General features: G+C 42.3%; 1 protein-coding gene across 1 annotated transcript in view; it reads right to left on the bottom strand.

Annotated features, from left to right (window-relative positions):
• grip2b (glutamate receptor interacting protein 2b) overlaps window positions 1-20,230 on the bottom strand; it is a 157,620-nt gene continuing 137,390 nt past the window's right edge. The window contains exons 13-25 of the mRNA XM_041951168.1: window positions 16,747-16,892; window positions 14,257-14,337; window positions 11,971-12,034; window positions 11,694-11,839; window positions 10,503-10,647; window positions 7,368-7,507; window positions 6,068-6,277; window positions 5,752-5,908; window positions 4,191-4,305; window positions 3,544-3,757; window positions 3,203-3,411; window positions 806-952; window positions 1-159 (exon numbers count right to left, since the gene is read on the bottom strand). Of these exons, the coding sequence (XP_041807102.1) occupies window positions 1-159; window positions 806-952; window positions 3,203-3,411; window positions 3,544-3,757; window positions 4,191-4,305; window positions 5,752-5,908; window positions 6,068-6,277; window positions 7,368-7,507; window positions 10,503-10,647; window positions 11,694-11,839; window positions 11,971-12,034; window positions 14,257-14,337; window positions 16,747-16,892 (1,933 nt within the window). The remainder of the gene's footprint in view (window positions 160-805; window positions 953-3,202; window positions 3,412-3,543; window positions 3,758-4,190; window positions 4,306-5,751; window positions 5,909-6,067; window positions 6,278-7,367; window positions 7,508-10,502; window positions 10,648-11,693; window positions 11,840-11,970; window positions 12,035-14,256; window positions 14,338-16,746; window positions 16,893-20,230) is intronic.

Here is a 20,230-nt window from a genome sequence, read left to right as displayed (position 1 = left end):
TTACAGGTCTAGTGGATGGTCCAAAGTGTTGTTATTGTCCTCTGTGTCATCGTTTGCCAGTGGGTTGCGGCTGATGACCAACTCCAGTCTGTCTCCGGCCTCTGTGATCAGAGGCACCGCCAGGCAGCAGTCAAAGTCCCTCGTCCTCACGTGGTTCACCTGGACAGAGAGACACACACAGTGGCATACATTCATAATGCGCAGCAGGGCTTGTTATCTGGTAATATTTTCTTTTTTTACCAGGAAAATCTGTTCTCTTGGTAGTCATAATTAGAGTTAGAAGTGACAATATTATGTCTCTACAAGCCGTTTTCCCCTGCTGCCTCTCTGATGTCCTGAAGTGTTACTTTTAGACTAGTCTAAGTTTAAACATAAGTTTGTTCCTCTGGGAAATTAGTCTTCCCTGGTGTTCACATCCACATTAGATGAACCATGTAGTGATTGCAGGCCTTTTTATGTGACGCAGTCCAATTTCAGGGAGGCAAAATTTAGAGTCGTAAATAAACTCATTTATTATTTGGTGCTAAATCCCTTGTGGTGAGCAAATGCCTGCAGTGTCAGACCCAAAGATATCACTAGACTCATGGTGATGCCCTGCCCGGTCTTTACTGCACGTTCACGTTTTGCTTGTTTTGGAGTCATCAGTCTGGTCTTTAGTGAATGAAACCGTTGGATAGAGGTTAGGTGATCAACTTTACCTGTGAAGAACAGGCCACTGTTGTTTGGGACTATTTATAAAAGGATTTCAAGTTCTACACTGTTGCTGTGTTAACACCCTCAAATGATAAATGGATTCCCTTATCACCTGCAGGATCCTGTCGTAGGGTTTGAGCCCGGCTCGGTCAGCTGGCCCGTCGGGTCTGATCATGTTGACGTAAACTCCTTTCTCCAAGAAGCCGTCTGACACGCTGAAGCCAAAGTCGTCGATCTCTGGGTCCTTTATCACTGTTACCTACAGAAGACGACGCACGAATGAGAGGTTGGTTTGGTGAAATAACTTTAGTTTAATCCAAGTTTAAACATGACCAGAAAGCAGTGCCTGTCGATGACACAGGAGTACCACTTGAATCTGTTAAAAAAATGGTTGGCACAGGTTGTTTAAAGGCCCTGACACATCTAGTGTTTTCTGTTAAAATTTGCACTTCGAAGACAACAACTGATCACCAGTTTAAAAGGAAATGATTGGTCAGTTGTCTGTGCTCTTAATCTGAAATACAGACAAAGCAAAAGAGCCAGCCATTCTTCTGTCACAGTGAACCTGATCAAACAGTCCCATCAATTCCTGCGAGTAGGCATTGAGAATGTCTGATAAAAAGCTGCAACTGTCAGTATAAATTTTTGCTTTGGCACTGAAGTCTTTGGTTTCACTTGTGGAAGAAGAAAACGCAGACAGCTCTTTCTCACGAACACCAGATTTAAACTTGCTGAACTGGCTAAAATGGATGCTGATGTGCCACAAAAGATACAGGCGATGAATGTTGGCTTGGTGTGTCAAGGCCCCACATTCAGCTACGTTTTGAGACAAGGGAGCACTTTGTGTGATTTTAGTTGTTACTTTTTGTTAGAACAGACAGAAAAATGTGAATTTTGTCTGCATACCCTAGATGAATTGTGGGTTTTTTGTATTCTCTTTTCATCTGACAGCATTTAGGAGCATTCAAGCTTTGTGTTATGTGGTTCTACTGTATAGGACATAATGTACAGTATCCACCCATGCTGCATGCTTAACTGAAGCATGATGAAATGCAGGATAGATGCGGGATGGGGGTTTTTACAATTGGTAATTCAGGCCAGATGTTTTGCTAAGAACTGTGGATTAAAAAAAAAAAACTGAACAGGCAGTATTATATATGAATATTGTATGATCTTTTAATAAGACACCATTAAGAGGCTATAAAATTTTGGCTGACAACCAATGAGCCCATCAGAGTTTAATGTATTTTCTCTCTCGCCGTGGATAACAAATCTCATCCTGGCCCTGAGCTGTACAAGTCTGAGCCCTCTGTGAAGTCATTGTAAATCCACAGGAGGGTGAAGACATGTAACTGCCAGCATATTAACTGCCCAAGGGAAGTGGGCTGTTATACTGTACATTCTATACTGTATTACATAATATCCTGCACTGTAAAAACTTAATGTCTCTCTCTGACTCATAAAAAAGTAACTTTTACAGCTTTTAAAACTTGAACCAACTCAAAGTTGTTAATCCAAAATACAAAACAGATTCCAAAACGTTAGAATGCTGTGTAAAACACAACAGAATGTGATGACCTGCTAATCCTTTCTGACATGTGCTCAATTGAAAACAGCACAAAAACAATATATTTAATGTTTGACCTCATCAGCTTCATTGATTTTTGTAAATATCTGCTTATTCTAAATCTGATGCAAAAAACAACAACAAAAAAGTTGGGACAGGAGCAACAAAAGACTGGGAAAGATGTGGAACGCTCCAAAAACACCTGTTTGGATCATTCCACAGGTAAACAGGTTGATTGGTAACAGGTGATAGTGTCATGATTGAAAGGCTCAGTGGTTCAAAGCGAGGATGGAGCGAGGTTCAATACTTTGTGAACACATGATTGGATAAAGGAGATTATTACATGGACTCATGTAACTTCGTAAAACTGTTGCTTGTAAATGACCATCCTGTTTTTATTTTTACAGTTTACACAGCATTCCATCTTTTTCGGAATCTGTGCTGTCAAGCCTTTTCCACATGAGACATTTTGACATGTGACAGCGGAAAAAGCACATGTGCACATCAAAACAAATGAATGTTGGCTGAATTCCATGTAGCTGCTTCAGTTTCATAGCCCTGCTATTGTCATTATTGTAAGTTATTGCTCTGCTTTTCCTACCATTACAAGCCAAAAATGTTTTCTCTTTAACTGGACACATCCAACACAACTTATTCCCTCAATTAACAGACAGACAATACATAAAAAGAAAAAAGAAAGTGGGTGACGTGGTGGAGGGAGAGAAGCTAAACTCTCTAGAGAGAGCTGAAGGTGAGTGAACTGTCGAATAGCAAGCTGAACTTCATTTCAATACTTAAAAACAGAAATGTAAGTCTTTTTAGATATACTTTGTATTTATTCTTGACCTCACTTCATCTAATCCTGTCAACATTTTATCCAAGTCCTAAGCCAGAATAGAAGCTACATCATGACGGAGTCGAAAGACAGACGTTTTAACTCACTTTGTGCAGCTCCAAAGGCGTTGGGGACAGAATCCCCTGCATCTCCTCTTTGATTCGACGAGACTCCCACGTCCTCTCTGACACTCTCAATGAGGCCTTGGCCTTGGGCTCGTGGTGCAGGAGAGAGGATTGGTTATCTTGGTGGATATGGGCTCCTTGGTGCAGGTGGGCCTCATGGTTGAAATGGGCCTCCTGGTGCAGGATGGCATCTGGGTGGAATAAACATTTTTAGTTAATTTTTCTTTGCTTCGAAAGACATTGTATTGGATCTTTCTGAGTCCAATATTATGAGCTTGGAGAGACCACCACCCTTGGCTCTGTCACATTTGCTACTGAATTACCTTGGTGGAGTTGGGCCTCTTCATGCAGGTGGGCCTCCTCGTGCAGATGGGCGCCCTGGTGGAGATGTGCAGCCTGGTGGAGCAGGTTTCCCTGGTGCAGGAGAGAATTTCTCCGCAATGGGCTCATCCTGCTGTGACTCAGCATGGGTTCAGCTGGAGGCTTGTTGACGCCGTCTACACCCAGACTGATGGCTGTTCCTGTCATGATGGATGCCTGCACAAACCAAAAAACACACACTTGAATCATAATGCTAACATTACTGTGTTAACTGTAGGTATATGTATCCACTGTTTGGTCATTGGCCCCTCATCTCAGGGTGGCGCCCTGTTATTATTAATTCATAACAACAATTTTATTGATATCAGTAACTATTCTTGATATCTGCTAATAGCCAAACCTGCTTCTCGATAAATAGGTCCGAGCATGGCTGACTAACACACTACATCACAAAGTAAATTAGGGAATGAAAACACAGTTGCTGTGTCACGTATGTTAAATCTATCTTATGTTGCCAAGGTGTTACTAACTAGTGGAATCCAGCAGTAAATTATGAATCAAAACCTTTGACAGGACTGAAGTATAAATGTAGCTTAAGTAAGCCTGTGTATAAAGTGGGTTGGATGCGAATGGTAACATGCTAACCAACCTCTATCTCTCTGAGCAGTTCTGATTGGCCGCAGGTCTCCAGATCTTCAAGCGCCTGACACCAGAAACTGTCATCTGGATCCAGCAGAATACCGTCTGGTTGTTGGCCAATAAATCTGTCACACACAAACGAAATTAAATGCAGCTTTGGAAAATGATCTCAGTGGGTGGCAGTGTCTCTTGTATTACGTTAACTATGCTTTCTCTCTAACATTTTTCTGTACCTTAAAACAGTAATTTGACCAACTAACAGCCATTGTCATGTTAACAAGTGTGTTCCAGAGAACTGAGTGCATGTGTGCTCTTTTATGTGCATTAGCACAGGCGTCACATAATCAACAAAGCTGATATGAATCCAGAGCAGAGTCATTACAGTACAAGGCCATTCGTTCTGGTTAAATCCTACACGAGTAATCTTTTAACACCGAGTGTCCTTGACTGACAAGATTAATTCACTTTCACTGTGCAGCTGATTTTTTTCTCACCATTCTTACTCTCCCGCTCGCGCTCTCCTCCCCCATTAGTGTTACATAACCCCGGCGAATGTTGCTATCCTCACAAGGCTTAACCTCCTGACTCATCACTATACGCACAGATAATCAGTCTCACTGGCTTCATGACTCAACCTCCACACCACCACGAGCCCTCGGTGCTGATACTGGCACAACCAGAGCGTCAAAATATACAGACTGAGATATCTGAGACTTAAAATATACAATATATGAATACAATTAGTCAATCACAGTGATCGAAAATAAACATTTTCTGTAAGATAATTATATACAAATTATTTAACTCACAAATGCAGACAAATTACATATTTCAGCTTTTCAAATGTGAAGCTTCAGTTCAGATTTTGGACTGATTTAGACAAAACAAGCAATCTAAAGACATCACCTTGGGTACTTTGAAGTTATGATGGCCATTTTAATATTGAAACGTATAGACTAAATGATAAGATGATTTATAAGAAGCAAAACTGTCAGGTTATTTGATTGGGAAATAATTATTAGTGTTAAATGATTGTTTTTTGGACAGTGACACAGTTTCATTACTTCAGCTCTGTACTCCAACACTTAATATTGGAAATGAAACAGTAAGTAAGATTAATTAGCGCAATTTAGAGTGGTCACATCAATAGCAGGTGAAGCGTGTCAGGTTCAATAAGAATGGAACCACACCTAATTGATATGTTAATATAATGTAGTGCTGTGTGAATAGAATGTTTTTCACAAAAATATAACTTATTTTTAAATAATAATGAAATGACTGATTCACTGTTTTCTGTCCATTTGGACATTTAAATCAGTGGTGGCCCATTTACTACACGTCACAGCTAACCATTGTGTTCCACACACCCTCTGGTCTCCATTCATTCCTGTAAGGTATATAAATATAGAACTGAAGTTTCAATGTTTGTTTCAAGCTTGTTTTAATTCTGCATGATCAGATTTTCATGCGGTTCAGGGATTAATAGAAGCCAAAGGCTGCTGGGATTCAACGAAAAGATCTCAAATTGTTAAGCCCACATTCATGAATCATGAGTAAAAGTTCAGTCCTACCCGGGTGGTTTGTCCCAGTCATCCTCGCTGAAGCCTCCGTCGCTGAACGGGTAGTTCTTCCGGCGTCCAGGAGGAGGCGTGGTGCTGCGCTGCTGCTTGGCACTACGCCATTCATGGGGGTGGAGGGCGATTCCAGCTGCCTGGTGGCTGTATGTACCTGCAGGAGGAGTGAAGGAGCTGGATGAAATGCTCATATTACTGCTACTCATTTTGGATTTGAGTTCAATGAGAAACTTTGTGAGTTTCTCCAAATATATTTTGCTGTGTGTGGCCATGCTGGCCTTTCACCACCTACGCGTGTTAATCCAAAGCTTACCCTGGCTGCCATAGCCGGCGTCCATCCCTGAGCCATCCCACGACTCCATGGCAGAGTCGACGCTGGGTATGGTCGTGGAGTAAAGCTCCGACAGCTTATTTGTCTGTTGGCTGTCGGTCAAATCGTCCTCCTCGGGGTCACTGAGTTCATTCTCTGTCGTGTCCTCTGCCTCTGCCGCCTTCCTCTCTTCTAAATCTTGGACAGAAAACGCTGGAATTGTGTTTGTCCAGTGAAAAGATTGTCAGATGACAAAGAAATTTTGAGACAATAAGACTAATTTTCTCTGGATTACAGCAGAAACAACACATTATTTAGTCTGATAAGTACATTTTCTCCAATATAAAGATTGCAAGTCATGACAAGAGGCAAATGTTGATAAAAAAAAAATATATAACAGAATCCTCCCAGTGTCTAAAAAGGCATTTAATAAAGGTCATCAAAAAACAGATGTGATAAGAGATCTGTGACGTTAGTGCTACGTCAGCGTTGACGGTATTAACTTAAACACAAGATACTTGTGCTCAAAAAGAGGATTCATTCTCAGTGAAGAACCTTGGAGCTCTAATCTGCCTCTATACCTGCCAAAGAGCAGTGATTCCTAACACGTCTCTGGGGGTCATCAGGTGGATACCTCCCTTCAACAGTGTTTAGCCTATTTAGTCCCACGACACCTCCAGGAGGCTAGGCGGTGAACTCCGGCGTCCCAGAGTAACCCCCCCCAGTGCCAGTTCACACTGCTCCTACACAATCCAAACAGAACTTCCACGTTCAACTGACCCAGGCCTGTTTAGAAGATGCTCAAGGTAGTGGCCAGTACCGATGCTACCATTTAGCTAATGCTAACCGCTAAGAAGAGCAGAAAAAGACAACACTGTTCTGATGCTACCATTTAGCTAATGCTAATGGTAAATGCTAACCGCTACCTGCTAAGAGGAACAGAAAAAGACAATAAAGCTAGATTCACCTATGCTGTTAATGTTAACTGCTAGATGCCAATGCTAACTGCTAAGACACTATCATACCACCACCACATTTTTATTAGCTATTGTTAGCTGCTGCAATGCTACCACAGGCCTAGATGCCACATGTAACTGCCAATTGCCGCACTACCATCATCTACCCCTGCCTCTCACCAACTGCACCAATAAAAGCGGGGTGTGGGAATACAAACCCTGGTTCGGGTAGGGGTTAGAAAGTTTAGAGGGTGCTGAAGGTGGAGGCCTAACCCACAGACTAGATTTAACAGCCTCTTCTAACATGTCCTTCAAGAAGCAAACAAAACAAAACGCTTAACACTTACTGTCGAGCTGCTTCTTTATCTTGAGGGTGACCGTCTCTCCAGCCATCTGCAGCAGGTGGATGGCTTCACTCAGGGGTTTGCCTTTTAAACTGACGCTGTTGATAGCCAGGATCCGATCACCCACGTGAATAGCCCCTGTCCTGGACACACATTCACACACACATGCAGAAAGTAATTTACAATTCAGCTCTATGCATAGATACGTATGAGACGTGGGGTTAAGCTGTGGCAGTTACATCAATCTACCCGATTACTCAAACCACCCATCATTAATACGACACCAATAATACATTTCTATCCAGCACATTTTGTGCAGACAAATTCTGCTTTTTGTCATTTCTGTGAACCGACTCTTTGAAGTCCCTTCACTGACCTTATTATGTGTCCTCCAAAACACATTTGCAAGTGCAAATTAACTGTGTACGAACTCGATGCTGGAACATCGGGCCTCAGCGCCACATGATGCTGTCTTTGTTTACAAATCAGATTTGGGTTTGGGAATTTAATTAAAAGTTATTACTGTTCAAACAGAGTTCATGTAAACAGCCACATGACGAGTGTGGAGTCACGGCAAAGTGGCTCTGGTGAAAAACACTGGCTCGCTTTCAGCCCACTGGTCAGTGCCATAAAATACAGCCGTTTATCTTGTAGCCTACTTTGATAGAGACATTTATTTTGACTCTTATCTCACACACACACTCATGAACCCGTATTACGCATGCTATAAACGTATTAAGTGTGTTGTGTTGTTATCTGAATTCCATTATTTGATTTTGTTTCCACGGTGACGGTATAAAACTACGGCGGTCAAACAGCTCAGAGAAAAAGTGGGTCGTTCTGAGCAGTTTCCACACAGATGCTGTGATGTTCTCGTCTGTATTCCTGCACTTTCTTGTGCGTCAAGCTCAGCCAAGTGTATTTATAGAGAGCTTTTAGCCAACAGGTCCGAGGCAAAGTGCTTTATCGACAACAGTTTAGGACAGGAAATAGAACAATTACATCACAAACTCCAAGAATCGGGGTCACAGAGCGTGTGTGTGTGTGTGTGTGTGTGTGTGTGGCAGAGTGAGCATTAAGCGTCTCTCTGGGTGTGTTTTTGGTGGAATAACTTTAGCCGGTTTTATTTGGAGTCTTGTGAATAAGGTAAAAACATGGACTGAAATCACCGTCAAAGTTATGACATTTATTTCTTTGCATCGCAGGTTTTCAGAAATGTGTGTTTAAATATGCAAATTATGCATCTTCTAATTAAATATGTTTGAATTTGCCTACATTTCCAAGAATTTATTGACATATTTGAGCCAAATGTTTTTACAAAGGGGATTTTTTTTAATCACTCTATCACACAAAGCTATTTTTGCCATTGTATTTCAAAATAAAACATTAAATAAATCAGGCTAAATTATATGTGAACAAACCCCTCTATAAAAACCTTTAGAATATAGATGGGAATAAAATTGGAAAGTCTGGTGAGCCAGATCTCTGGATAAGAGTATGAGGAAAAAACTAATTTCACTCAATTCAATACGTTTTTAGACCAAAAATATAACAATTTTGATAGTGAATAGGTTAAAACTTTTGACTAATATCACCATGAAACTCGCTGACCAGCGCATGAACACCGATGTTTAGCCTGCTGTCTCTGGCTATGAGCTGACATCACCGGTGGACGACTATGACTCAGGAAGACCATCTTGCGGTTCTTCCTTTGTTCTGCCTTGTTGCCGCGGACACAAGCTGCTCTTCATCTCGCCGCTGCGTCATGTTTCTGTCATGGCTCCATGTCACATGACACCTGCTGCACACTCAGCTGCTGGTGGGGAATCCCTCCATTCACTGCCCGAAGCGTCCTCCTGTTACTTCTCCTAATAAGGCTTTTACCCCACTGATGGGGACGACTAAATAAGGCAACATCCTTCAACTGTCTCGGTTGGGTTTAGGTGCCTGTGTGTGTTGCCATGACAACGCGATTCCCTGAACGGTTCTGTTTGTTTGATCTTGATATGGATCTTGAGCACACAGGATGATAATCACTCCAGACAAAGCTCTTCTCGGTGGGACTGATTGTTCTCTCTGCTGTTTCCGAATCACCTTCTGCTCTGAGGGGACAAAGACAATAGGCCATGACCTTTGACCTGCAGGTAAGACCTTTGCCACCAGAGGGGATAACTATCATTCTGACCACAGGTGAAGGGAGTGGCCTCACTCTTGGCCTTTTCTTTTGTTTAATTGTCTCCTACATGATTCACACCTGTACAAATACATGTGACAGCTTGCCTTGAGTACACCTGGATTTCAGTATAATGTTCCCAGAATGTTCTCAGGTGTGTATTAGTGAGTGACCAGGGGGGTTTATTTAACAATGTAATGCAAGCAGTGCCACAGGCTGCAGATTGTGTGTCTGATATTCATTAGAAAAAAACGTTTTTGGCACCTGTCCAGCTGGTGGCGACCTCAGTGACCGCCTACCAAAAAAACCCTCAGGCTCACTGTGCAGGCGTGTCTTCATATGCAGGAGCCTCTGCATCTCGGTTTAACTAAGAAACTTAAAGTGACCCAGACTGAACTAATCAATACAGACAAGATTAAGTGTTGCAGGACAGTCTTCCAAAAAAAAAAAAAAAAAAAAAAAAAAAAAAAGGTAAAACCACGGCGCTGCAGGCGAGCTGTTCCATGATGTGCAGTCAGTGAATGAAGACTCGTGCTGCTTCATCACCACTTCTGATGGTGTAGAAATTGTGTTTTAGTCTAAGATGCTATTCACATAAAATGCACCATAAAAATGAATTTCTTTCAAAGGTGCCCTGTAGCTTTTTCTCATAAACAAACCAAAGTTAACATTCAGCTGTTGTCAGCAGAAGGCATTGGTTTTATCTCTAACCTGCTCACTGCATTTCCTTCTTCCTCTTTTTAATGCGTTAGATTCTACTGTTTGCATCCGTCTTTATTTGCTTGCAGCATTCTCCTATGTTGCCACATTTCTACATGTCTGTGCATCATTGTGCAGCATGAATGTGCGACCAACCCAAAAAATGTCCGGCTGCAGCATTTTTCCTAACGCGCCACAACTCAGTGTGGTAACCTAGATTTCCGAGGAAGGACGATGTGTGTGCGTGTAAGAGGGTGAGCGTGTACCTCTCGGCCAGGCCTCTCTTGGTTAGGCCCGATATAGTGATGGGGTCAAAAGGCTCCTCAGTGCCTGAGATGGTGATACCCAGAGGGCCTCCGTACCGCTTCAGCTCCACTGTGTAGATGATGCTGCCTGACGTCTCCTGCTCATCTGATACACACACACACACACACACACACACACACACACACACACACACGTGTTAATCTAATGTTTCAGTTCCAAGGAGTGGATGATACTGCCTGACGTATGTTGCTCATCTGACACACACACACACACACACCAAAACACCTCAGTTTACTTGGTGATGCTGCATCACGTTACCTGTTTGTTTGAAATGCACACACACACACACACACACATATACATTTCATTCCAGAAGTAGGTCAAAACTCTAGTCAAGACAACACTGGTGAGGAAGACACAGTTTCCATGGTAACCAGGGAGAAGACTGCCTTGTCATCATGTAGCATGAACACATAATCTCTGCATTTTGCTCCTGTGTGCGTGTGTGTGTGTGCAACCACTGAGTCATAATCTATCACGATTACACAATCCCTCCGTGTGTTTGTGTGTGTGTTTCACATCAAACCTCACAGTGGAACACGGTGACGTGTCTTTGCAACAACTCAGATTCATCCGTTTAATTAACTCGTTGAATCGCACAAATCCAAGATCCAAGGTGGCTGAAAGATCTGTGACATGTGACACAAGGGTCCTCAACTGGATTAAGACTCAGTGGGTCCAGGCTGCTCCATGTTGTTCATGGTACACACATTAGAGCGCTACACCAGCAGCTGCTGTTTTCCCACGTTTTCCTGAAATATCCCACATATGTCTTTGCTGTTTGTGTTATTGTTTCATCCTGGATGTAATAGTTCGTTTTCACACTGGGATCAATAAAAATGCATCTTACAGCATCTTAAATGACCATTTAAGCTTCAGCAGGAGTCCGTGAGTTGTGGACAACACCACCACCCAGTGGTCAAACACTGTTACTGCATCTCCTTAAGATTAGCCTCCGGAATATTATTTAATCAAGTGAAAATAAAAATATCTGAAATTTAGCTTCAACCAAATAGACTTCTGCACAGTGAACTGATCCATCCTTTGCATCATCATCACCATCATCATCATCATCATGTTCATGTTTACTGAACCATCATACACTCACTCAGCTTTCTGCACACATGTACCTGAGTTGTCTTCATCCTTGCGGATCTTTAGTTTGACCAGTTCCTCGCACTGCTGCAGGATCTGCTCTGCATCATCCCTGGAACAGTTCTCCAGTCTGATGTTGTCGATGGCCAACAGCTTATCACCGGGCTCCAGCGTCCCCGTTCTGAACGAGGGAAAGAAAAGAAAGGGACAGACACAAGGTGGAGCCAGTTCTGTCATGGAGGTCCTGCTCAGTATGAAGTGACGCTTCTAAGCAGATTTAGAGTTAGGCCAACAGAAGAGGCTGCAAGATACCTGTGGGCCATGCTGCCCTTCTTGATGTCAGAAATGATGAGGGGCTCTCCTGGCTTCTTACTGGCTGTGGAGGGAGATGACATGAAACAGCAGCAACAACAACAAATTAAGTATAACGTGGCTGTAAAATACAAGAGTTACTATTCATGTTCATACTAATAAAATCATCAATATAATAATGATAATAAAAGCCAAAACTGCAACAGTAACATGAAATCATTAATGTTTTGATAGCAATGAACTGAATTTGTCATATTAAATCTCTCTTATCAGGAGAAAAAGCGTCTGAGTTTGCTGGTAAATTTGTGTCAAATCAGCTGATGAGTCCTTTTCACTTTCAGCTGTGAACACTTCCAATCAGAAGATGGAGCCATTGCACCGTCTGCTGCCTCAGAGACGCCACAGTTATTCACACAGGAGCAGAATGAAGTGAAAGCAAACACTGGTGACCCCTTATTCAACAATGTAATCTTCATTTTAGTGTACACAAAACCCAATATGTACATCCATCAGGGCCATATGTACAGTTTCCTCCAATAAGGCCATATAGACATTGGACTCAAATTGCTGGCTTTATTGAAAGACTTTATTGAACCAGGAAGGTTACACCATTCCTCCAGCTTCACAGCATTCATACTGTTTAACACAGTTATCCTAATAATCATCCAGTTTACTCAGTCATGAGCTTTCACATGATCTCAGTCAGGCTGAGGATTTCTGACAAATTTCTGGTCATAAAAATGCTTCTCAATATTTGTACTAGTTGCTGAAATGTTTAAATGTCTTTACTCCAAATATTTAAAAATGTTCCTGGTTCAACGTCTACCTGCAGCTGAGCTACTTAAAATAAGACAGTGTGTAATGGCACACTAACCTAAACACATTCCAGACTAACGATAATTAAAACACAGAGTGTTGGTCCTTCTGACTGAAGTGTGTGTGTGTGTGTGTGTGTGTTAATCAGTCTGGACAGCAGCACTAAAGCTTTATGGTGAAGTATGTGATTAATAACTTTATCAGTCACGACCATGAAGTCTTTACTGGAAGAGTAAGAGCGTGACACACTGGATCCACGTGGGAGGCGGTTGAACGAAGTAAAGCTTTACATACAACAATGGTTGTAAACATTACAAGGCCAAACATACATGGACATCTGAACACGACAGCCACATGCGCAGTCACTGATGTCATTGTTCATGTCGTTCCCAAACAATGGGCATGTTGGTGATGAGGTGCAGGCCAGTCAAGTTCTTCCTCTCCAAACTAAAACTCTTTCTTTATGGATCCACCTTCCGCAAAAACTGTCGCCACAATGTTGGAGGAGCAGATCTGTTCAGAATTATCATTTTATGCTGTAGCATTAAGATTTGCCTCAATTGCAACTAAGTGGCCCTGACCAAACCATGAAAAACATTTTCAGACCAAGAGGTCACAAATGTAAAGGGCTGTCCACGTACATTTGGCCCAATAGTACAAATCCAGAATCGAGCATAACCGGACGTCCCTGCAGAGAACGCGTCGCCTCTCATTCAGGAGGCTTCTTCTCTAACTGGCAGGTGAGGAGTCCCAGGTGTTTAACCTCTGTCGAGGTCCCTGTTTGTGCTCCTGCTCAGTCGTTGGAGTCACCTGGGGCCAGGTGTGAACAGTAGTTGTTGGAGTTGTCACAAGGCCAAATGTGAATGCTTGTTAAATAATACGAGGCACAGGTAGCCTCGTTCACTCCTCTTTCAAACCATCTGGCCTCCCCGTCGAGACATGGATGTTGTTGTCTTCCAAAGTGTGTCTGGTAGCTTTCAGCTGTAGATAAACTGCAGAGTCGTGACCTGAAGGGTTGGCTGGTACAGAAGGAGGACACCTATTCACATTTGGCCTAAGATGACACCAACGACTGCTATTACAACAGACAGAAACACTGCCAACTCAAATGCCATCAACGACTTGCTAACAACCCCATAGAAGTTACATAGAGTAAGTTAGACCCGAAGAAGTCATTTGAATGAAAGGTGAAGCTTTTTCAAGTTTCTACAACCAAGTCCAGCTTCCCCTGACTCATCCGTCCTTAGATAACTACGACCTGGATGACTGAGAAGCTTCCAGACAAACGGCCTGCAGCCCATACCATTTCATAAACACTGCTCATGTTCATAGCGAAGCTCTCCAGCATGTCTGCTTGTGTGTGTGTGCGTTTTTGAGGAAGACCAGGGTGGTCTCGTGACATTTAAACACTCCGCCGGCAGCCGTTCAAACAAAAAGCCCATCGGATGAACCATGTTTGGGTGTTCCTACCGCTGATGGTGAGCCCCAGCTCCACTCCTCTCTTCTTGGGCAGTTTGACGTGGAAAGTCCCGCTGCTGGGCACCACCGACTCTGTGATGCAAACACACAGACACACACATGCAGAGAAGCCATTAATATACAAAAAGCAGCAAATAATTCTTTTCATCCCGCTTAACATTTGTAATTACAAGACATTTAGCTCGTGCTCTTATCGCCGCTGAATTGCTCTTCTCGGGGGCAAACAGCGACTTCAAATCCTCACTGTTTGCCTGCATGAGTCACAACACTAATTCCAGCAGTAAAACATCTCATGGCTTAATCATGGCGAGCGCAAGTACCAGCAACCACTTAAGACTTTTCAACGAGCCGTTTGCATCGGCTCGTCACTCGCCGAGAAGCTCTTATCTTTGACTGACACTGCAAATGTCTTCCTTTCTTTCCTCGAGAGCCGAGCGAGGAAAGGCGCCGACGATCCGAGCGGCGACGTCAGAAATTTCCCTGTGAGCATTCTGCGCCATTAGCTGTCCATCAGTCAGATTCCTCTGTGTGTCGAAGGGATTTCATTTCATGAACAGTGTTCTGCCTGACAGCTGCAAAGAGTGCACGATGAGTCTGCTCCATTCAGAGCTGCACATTTTATTTGGGAAGACTTAAAAAGTCTGAGATATTACGTTCGGGAATTGACTGCATTAACTTTTGGGGTTAATGGAGGGGTAAGAAATCATTCTCATTTTCTCCGTTTAGGGTAAATGCTAATTTCAGATTTATTGCTGGCTACGTTAACTCATTAAATGATGCAACATTATGAAAGGCGATACCAAAAACTGTGGAAAAACATAATGTACCACACTGCTGAAATCAAAGTTAAATAAAGTCTCTCATAGTGTGATCAGAAGTAAAATGTCTGATGTCAAGAGTTTGTGCAAAACAAACTACAGGAAGTAAAAAAAACAGGAGTTTAGAATGATTTACTGATCTTAAAGTTCATTGTTGTTGACTTCACAGTGAACACTTGTTGTTTTTCAGTTAATAGTCCCAAAGTTTTCTCATAATGCCACATTAAAGAGATAATTAAACTAAATTAATGCATGAGTGTTTAAGTGTAACACAAGAGTGTGTGAACTTGTTATAATCTCCTGCTGTTCTAATAGATGGATGTACAGTCTACTTTAAAGCCGCCTCGGTCGAGTCAAGCTTTCTCACTCTTCAAGCTTCCCCGTGGAGTTTAGACTCCGGCGGTGCTGCAGTTTGTTGTATGAGCGGTTCCCGTTTTGTTCATCTTACACATGTGCAGGTGACACGATACGCTGCCCAGCCAACGGCGTCACACCATTGCACTGAGCCACAGGTGGTGGCAACATGCCAAGAAGAAGACTGCAAGGATGTTAACATCGAATCAAATACTCAAATATTTCACTTAGTTTCAACACATTTGCTGGAGCTCGAGGATGCACAGTAACACTGAACGTTAGCATAACCCTTCTCTGCAGGAAGAAGCTCCTTCCTACAGAGAAAAACATATTTGCATTGAGCAGATTCAATTCAAAACAAATACAATGATAGGATAATAATAATAACACAGCATCAGTTTGACCTTTCCGACACTTTGATAGATCAAACTTTAGACTTGACTTTTCTTCAGCACAGAAATCAGAGCCTTGAACTCGGCGTTGTTGTCACATTTTCACGGGGTTAAAAGCATGCAGACCTGCAGTGAAGAGCTGTAATTATTCTGCCCTCCCCCGCCTGCGGCTCACTTTGACCATTTCACCCTGAATGTGTCTGCTCGCACATTCTCCAGCAAGACTGCTGCTGAATGCCTGCTAATAAAGGACTCACAGTGTCTAACAGCGGCTCTCTTCTCGTTAATTAAACTCTAAGAAAATCCTCATAGATGAGCAAAAGTTGCAACAACCTTAAAGGACACCTGTGGATGTTGTGGTGTTGACGTGAGCTATAAGCCAATTCCAAAGAAGTTGGGACGCCGAGTAAAACGTGACTAAAAACACAATAATTTCTAAACAAACTGTTTACTGGCAACAGTTTCCTGAAGTCTTCCTGAGTCCAGGTATTAATCTCCTTTATCCAATCAAGTGTTCACAAAGTGTTGAACCTGGCTGCATCCTCAATCATGATACTGTCACCTGTTACCAATCAACCTGTTTACCTGTGGAATGATCCAAACAGGTGTTTTTGGAGCGTTCCACATCTTTCTCAGTCTTTTGTTGCTCCTTTCCAACTTTTTTGAAACGTGTTGCTGCATCAGATTCAGAATCAGCAGATATTTACAAAAATCAATGAAGCTGATGAGGTCAAACATTAAATAAGCTATATTTGTACTGTTTTTAATTGAGTTTATGTCAGATCAGCATCACATTCTGCTTTATTTCTTCTCTACTCAGCAGCCCAGCGTGGTGAATAGTTAAGAAATCATGATGTCATAAAACACGTGACAGAAATCTGAGAGTGTGACAAACTCCTTCGCGCGACGCCACAAACCTGCCACATCGAATTCTATCTCCAGTGTGACCTTGTTGGTCAGCGCAGCATCTCGGAGCAGCTGATTGGCCTCCTCGAGTGTTCCGTCTTCTGTGGGGATTCCGTTGATTGACAGGAGGCGGTCTCCAACCTGCAGCAGGCCGCACCTACAACAAGAGTTACCATGGTGATGTCAGAGAGATTGGATTACATTCATTTACTTACTTAACTAAATATCGCTGTATCTTATAGTTTCAGTGCTTTGAACCCCACAAATCTTTAAAGCTTTAGAAAAACTACAAATCCCACGTTGTGTTAGCAGTGCAGCAGCAGGCGTGACTCACATTGCATCACTTTAACAGTTTGTCCCTGATGCATGACATCCACAAACACTGTCTTTTACTTTCATCTTTGCAGCTTTTAGTGGCTGCTCTGCCGCCCAGTGATGCTCCTGGACTTCTTTCATTTCAGAGCTGGATTTTTAGTCGTTTGTGTCCGAAACGTGATTTTGAATGAGACTTTCTTATGTCTGGAACGGAAACCTGAGGTTCTGGTTTCACTTTGACTCTCCACAGGCAACATATGAGGTTTTGTAGGTTTTCTGGTTGGACTGTGATCGGCTTTGGGTCTAAACCTTTGGTTCATCTGAGTTGAAACTTGTTCTGTCCGAGTGTACGAAGTCGTTAACAGTGAGTTTGAATAAGGAACCCTCTGAGGTTCTCCAGTTATTTCACTCTGAATGGCCATAAAGATCCACGAAGCAGAGGGAGAGGGAAGTTTCCAGACACTACCTTCTTTCTCGAGTGTGTACAGATACACTAAGTATCACGTTAACACACCCTGTCACTTTATATCTCCTGGAATAAAACATGATTACAGTATGTATCTATTTTCTGCGCCTATTTAGACATGATTACCTGCAGGGTTAAAATGCTCTCAGAGGGGAAAGAAAAACTCAAGCCTGTAGGTGTACTAATCGTCAGCCTCTGCCTGGGATGCTTTTTTCCTTTAATTCATTTTACAAAAACAGATGAAGGAGCCTCAGACTCCCCGCTGCGGTACATATCACATTATTTTTAGCTGCCGTGGCTTTCAGTGCTGCTGTCTGGATATTACAGATTTCTGCTTCCAAAATATCCACCGTTTAGAAGAAAACTGGCTCCTCACTACATAAATCAGCGCTGGAATGAAAGTAAAGCACATTAGTGCTGACTATTAAAGCAGTGAATCATGTAAATACCTTTTCTTGGCAAAATAGAGGTGTATTATGAGGGAGTCATTCCGTCTTTTGAGATATTGGCCTGTGAATTCTGGAAGCGAAGCCCCTCATACGTTATTTGGAAATTTGACTGCATTTCAAGTCTCTGCAGACTGGCCCATGTGAACAAGCTCAGAATCACCAGACACAAAGAACGGATACTGTCCTCACAATGGTTCCTTTTAAGAGTTTAACACAAGGCTGGGCCTTTCACAAGAGCTTAACGAAGCTCACAACTGCTAAACTGCAACAAAGCACAAGCTGCTCAGTCAAAATGACACTGATGCACGACGCAGCGGCCGACTCAGGTTGTCTGAGGGGTATAAAAAGGCCACATGCTGCATGTGGTGGGTCACAACACTAAGAAAGTCATGATGAATCTACTGTCAAACAGTTCCAAACGCAGTTTAAAATTAAAATGGCTTTATATGGGCATGTTAATGAGCTTAGGTAGGTAGACTTGGACCATCACTCATACTTTTTTTTTTTGTTGTTGTTGTTCTTATTTTTTTCCTCTCTCTCTCATTGATTATTTATTCATTTAATTAGTATTTCAATTAAAGATTATCATTTATTTTATTTTATTTTTTATTATCTTATTTATTTCTACTTTGACCCTTTCTCACGATTTAAATTCTGTTTCATTATTAAATTTTTCTCTGTATTTAGTAATAAGGGGCATGTTGAAGGTGGAAGCACCCCTTTTAAGTTAAGACCTTGTTCCTGTACCTCCAATGCTACCTCGGTGTACATCAGGGGTCATATTTTGATTGTTTTATTTTATTTGAACTCTACTTTTATGTGAAGTTTCTGTTACCTGGGATTGAGGAAATGGAAAAACTGATGTGCTGAAATGATGTGCTGTAAGATTTGTTATGATTTTGTTCAAAATAAAAATTTGAACGAAAAAAAAAAAAAAATGGCTTTATTATGCTACTCAGATTTAAAGTATAACTACTACACCTCTGTAATAATTAACTATTGAACCAGCTAGGGGCAGCATAGAAGGCGCTGCATCATGTTTTCCTGCACACTGGGCCACTGCAGAGGGCACTTCAGCATGGTTGATCTACCACAGGCTCGTCCAAGAGGGCGAACATGGGGCAGCAGAGGACAGTCGCCACCAGTGGAACAATGCTGACATCTCTTAGAGACAGAAAATGCCAACTACAAATTATACTCAACAACTCAGTTTTAAGTGTTGCAGCAGATCAACAATACAGCAACTGTACTATTACAGCATCTAACGTTTGATAATGACTATCTGCTGGAGGAAGCTGTCAAACAGACATATTAGAGAGAACTTTACAAACTATCTGTGAGTTAAATACAAGCTTGTAAAGCAGAAAATGGTTCGGTGGAGCAGAGGTGAAGGGGATGGTGTCTGATGCATCATCAGTCAGACAGGGCTGCCCGGCACACAGCGATATGAACCAATGCTGCACCTCTCTGTTCATTCCAATGTGATTCTAACTGCAGTCGCTCTTTTTTTAAAGGTCAAGAGTCACCGTGATCGCAGTAGTTATCTCTTTCTGCACCACGGAGACTTCTGACATGAGAAAATGAAGAGATTTGTCTCACGTTAACAGGAGCTCACCTTCATGCAGCTGCTGCCCTTTGGATCTGCACAGCAGTCCACATCTCACTCGTCTGCACACACACATGCACACAGCGGCTTCGTCCTCCATTAAGCCGCGAGTGGGCGAGCGTATTAATGTACAGTCAGACATCTTCATTATGATCCACTGAGGATTAAATGGCCGCCAAGACCCTTTTATTTGTGCAGGAGTTATGGCAGCCAGACCACAACGAACAGACGAATGGCAGGACGGCTAAACGAAACGTGCATGACGACATGTTGCCATGGTGATGTTGTATTGTTTACAGAGGATGATTAATAATTAGATGCATTATTAGAGAAATTATTAATTTCAACCCATATTCGTTCCTTGTGTGAAGGAGGACGACAAAATGTGAAAATATTCTAACTCTGGATGGTGATGGCGTCTACCGTTGGCAGTTTTCTCTGCCGGCTTCATCTAATTTTACCGCCCTGCTCTCATCCACTAGAATGATATTCAGTTAGCCGTCTACCGTCTGCCTGCATCCATGTCAATGCACCATGATCAGCTGATATCTGTCTTCACATCACGCCTCTTCACTCTTTCCTTTTGCTTCCATTCATCTTAATCCTGCAAGGTGTTTACATTAAATGCGGTTCCAGGTGAGTATCTTTCATAATCCGAC

The sequence above is a fragment of the Chelmon rostratus genome, chromosome 2 (genome assembly GCF_017976325.1).
Source record: "Chelmon rostratus isolate fCheRos1 chromosome 2, fCheRos1.pri, whole genome shotgun sequence".
NCBI lineage: Eukaryota > Metazoa > Chordata > Actinopteri > Chaetodontiformes > Chaetodontidae > Chelmon > Chelmon rostratus.
Note: the sequence above shows the minus strand (reverse complement) of the source record. Positions and strands in the feature narration are given on the sequence as shown.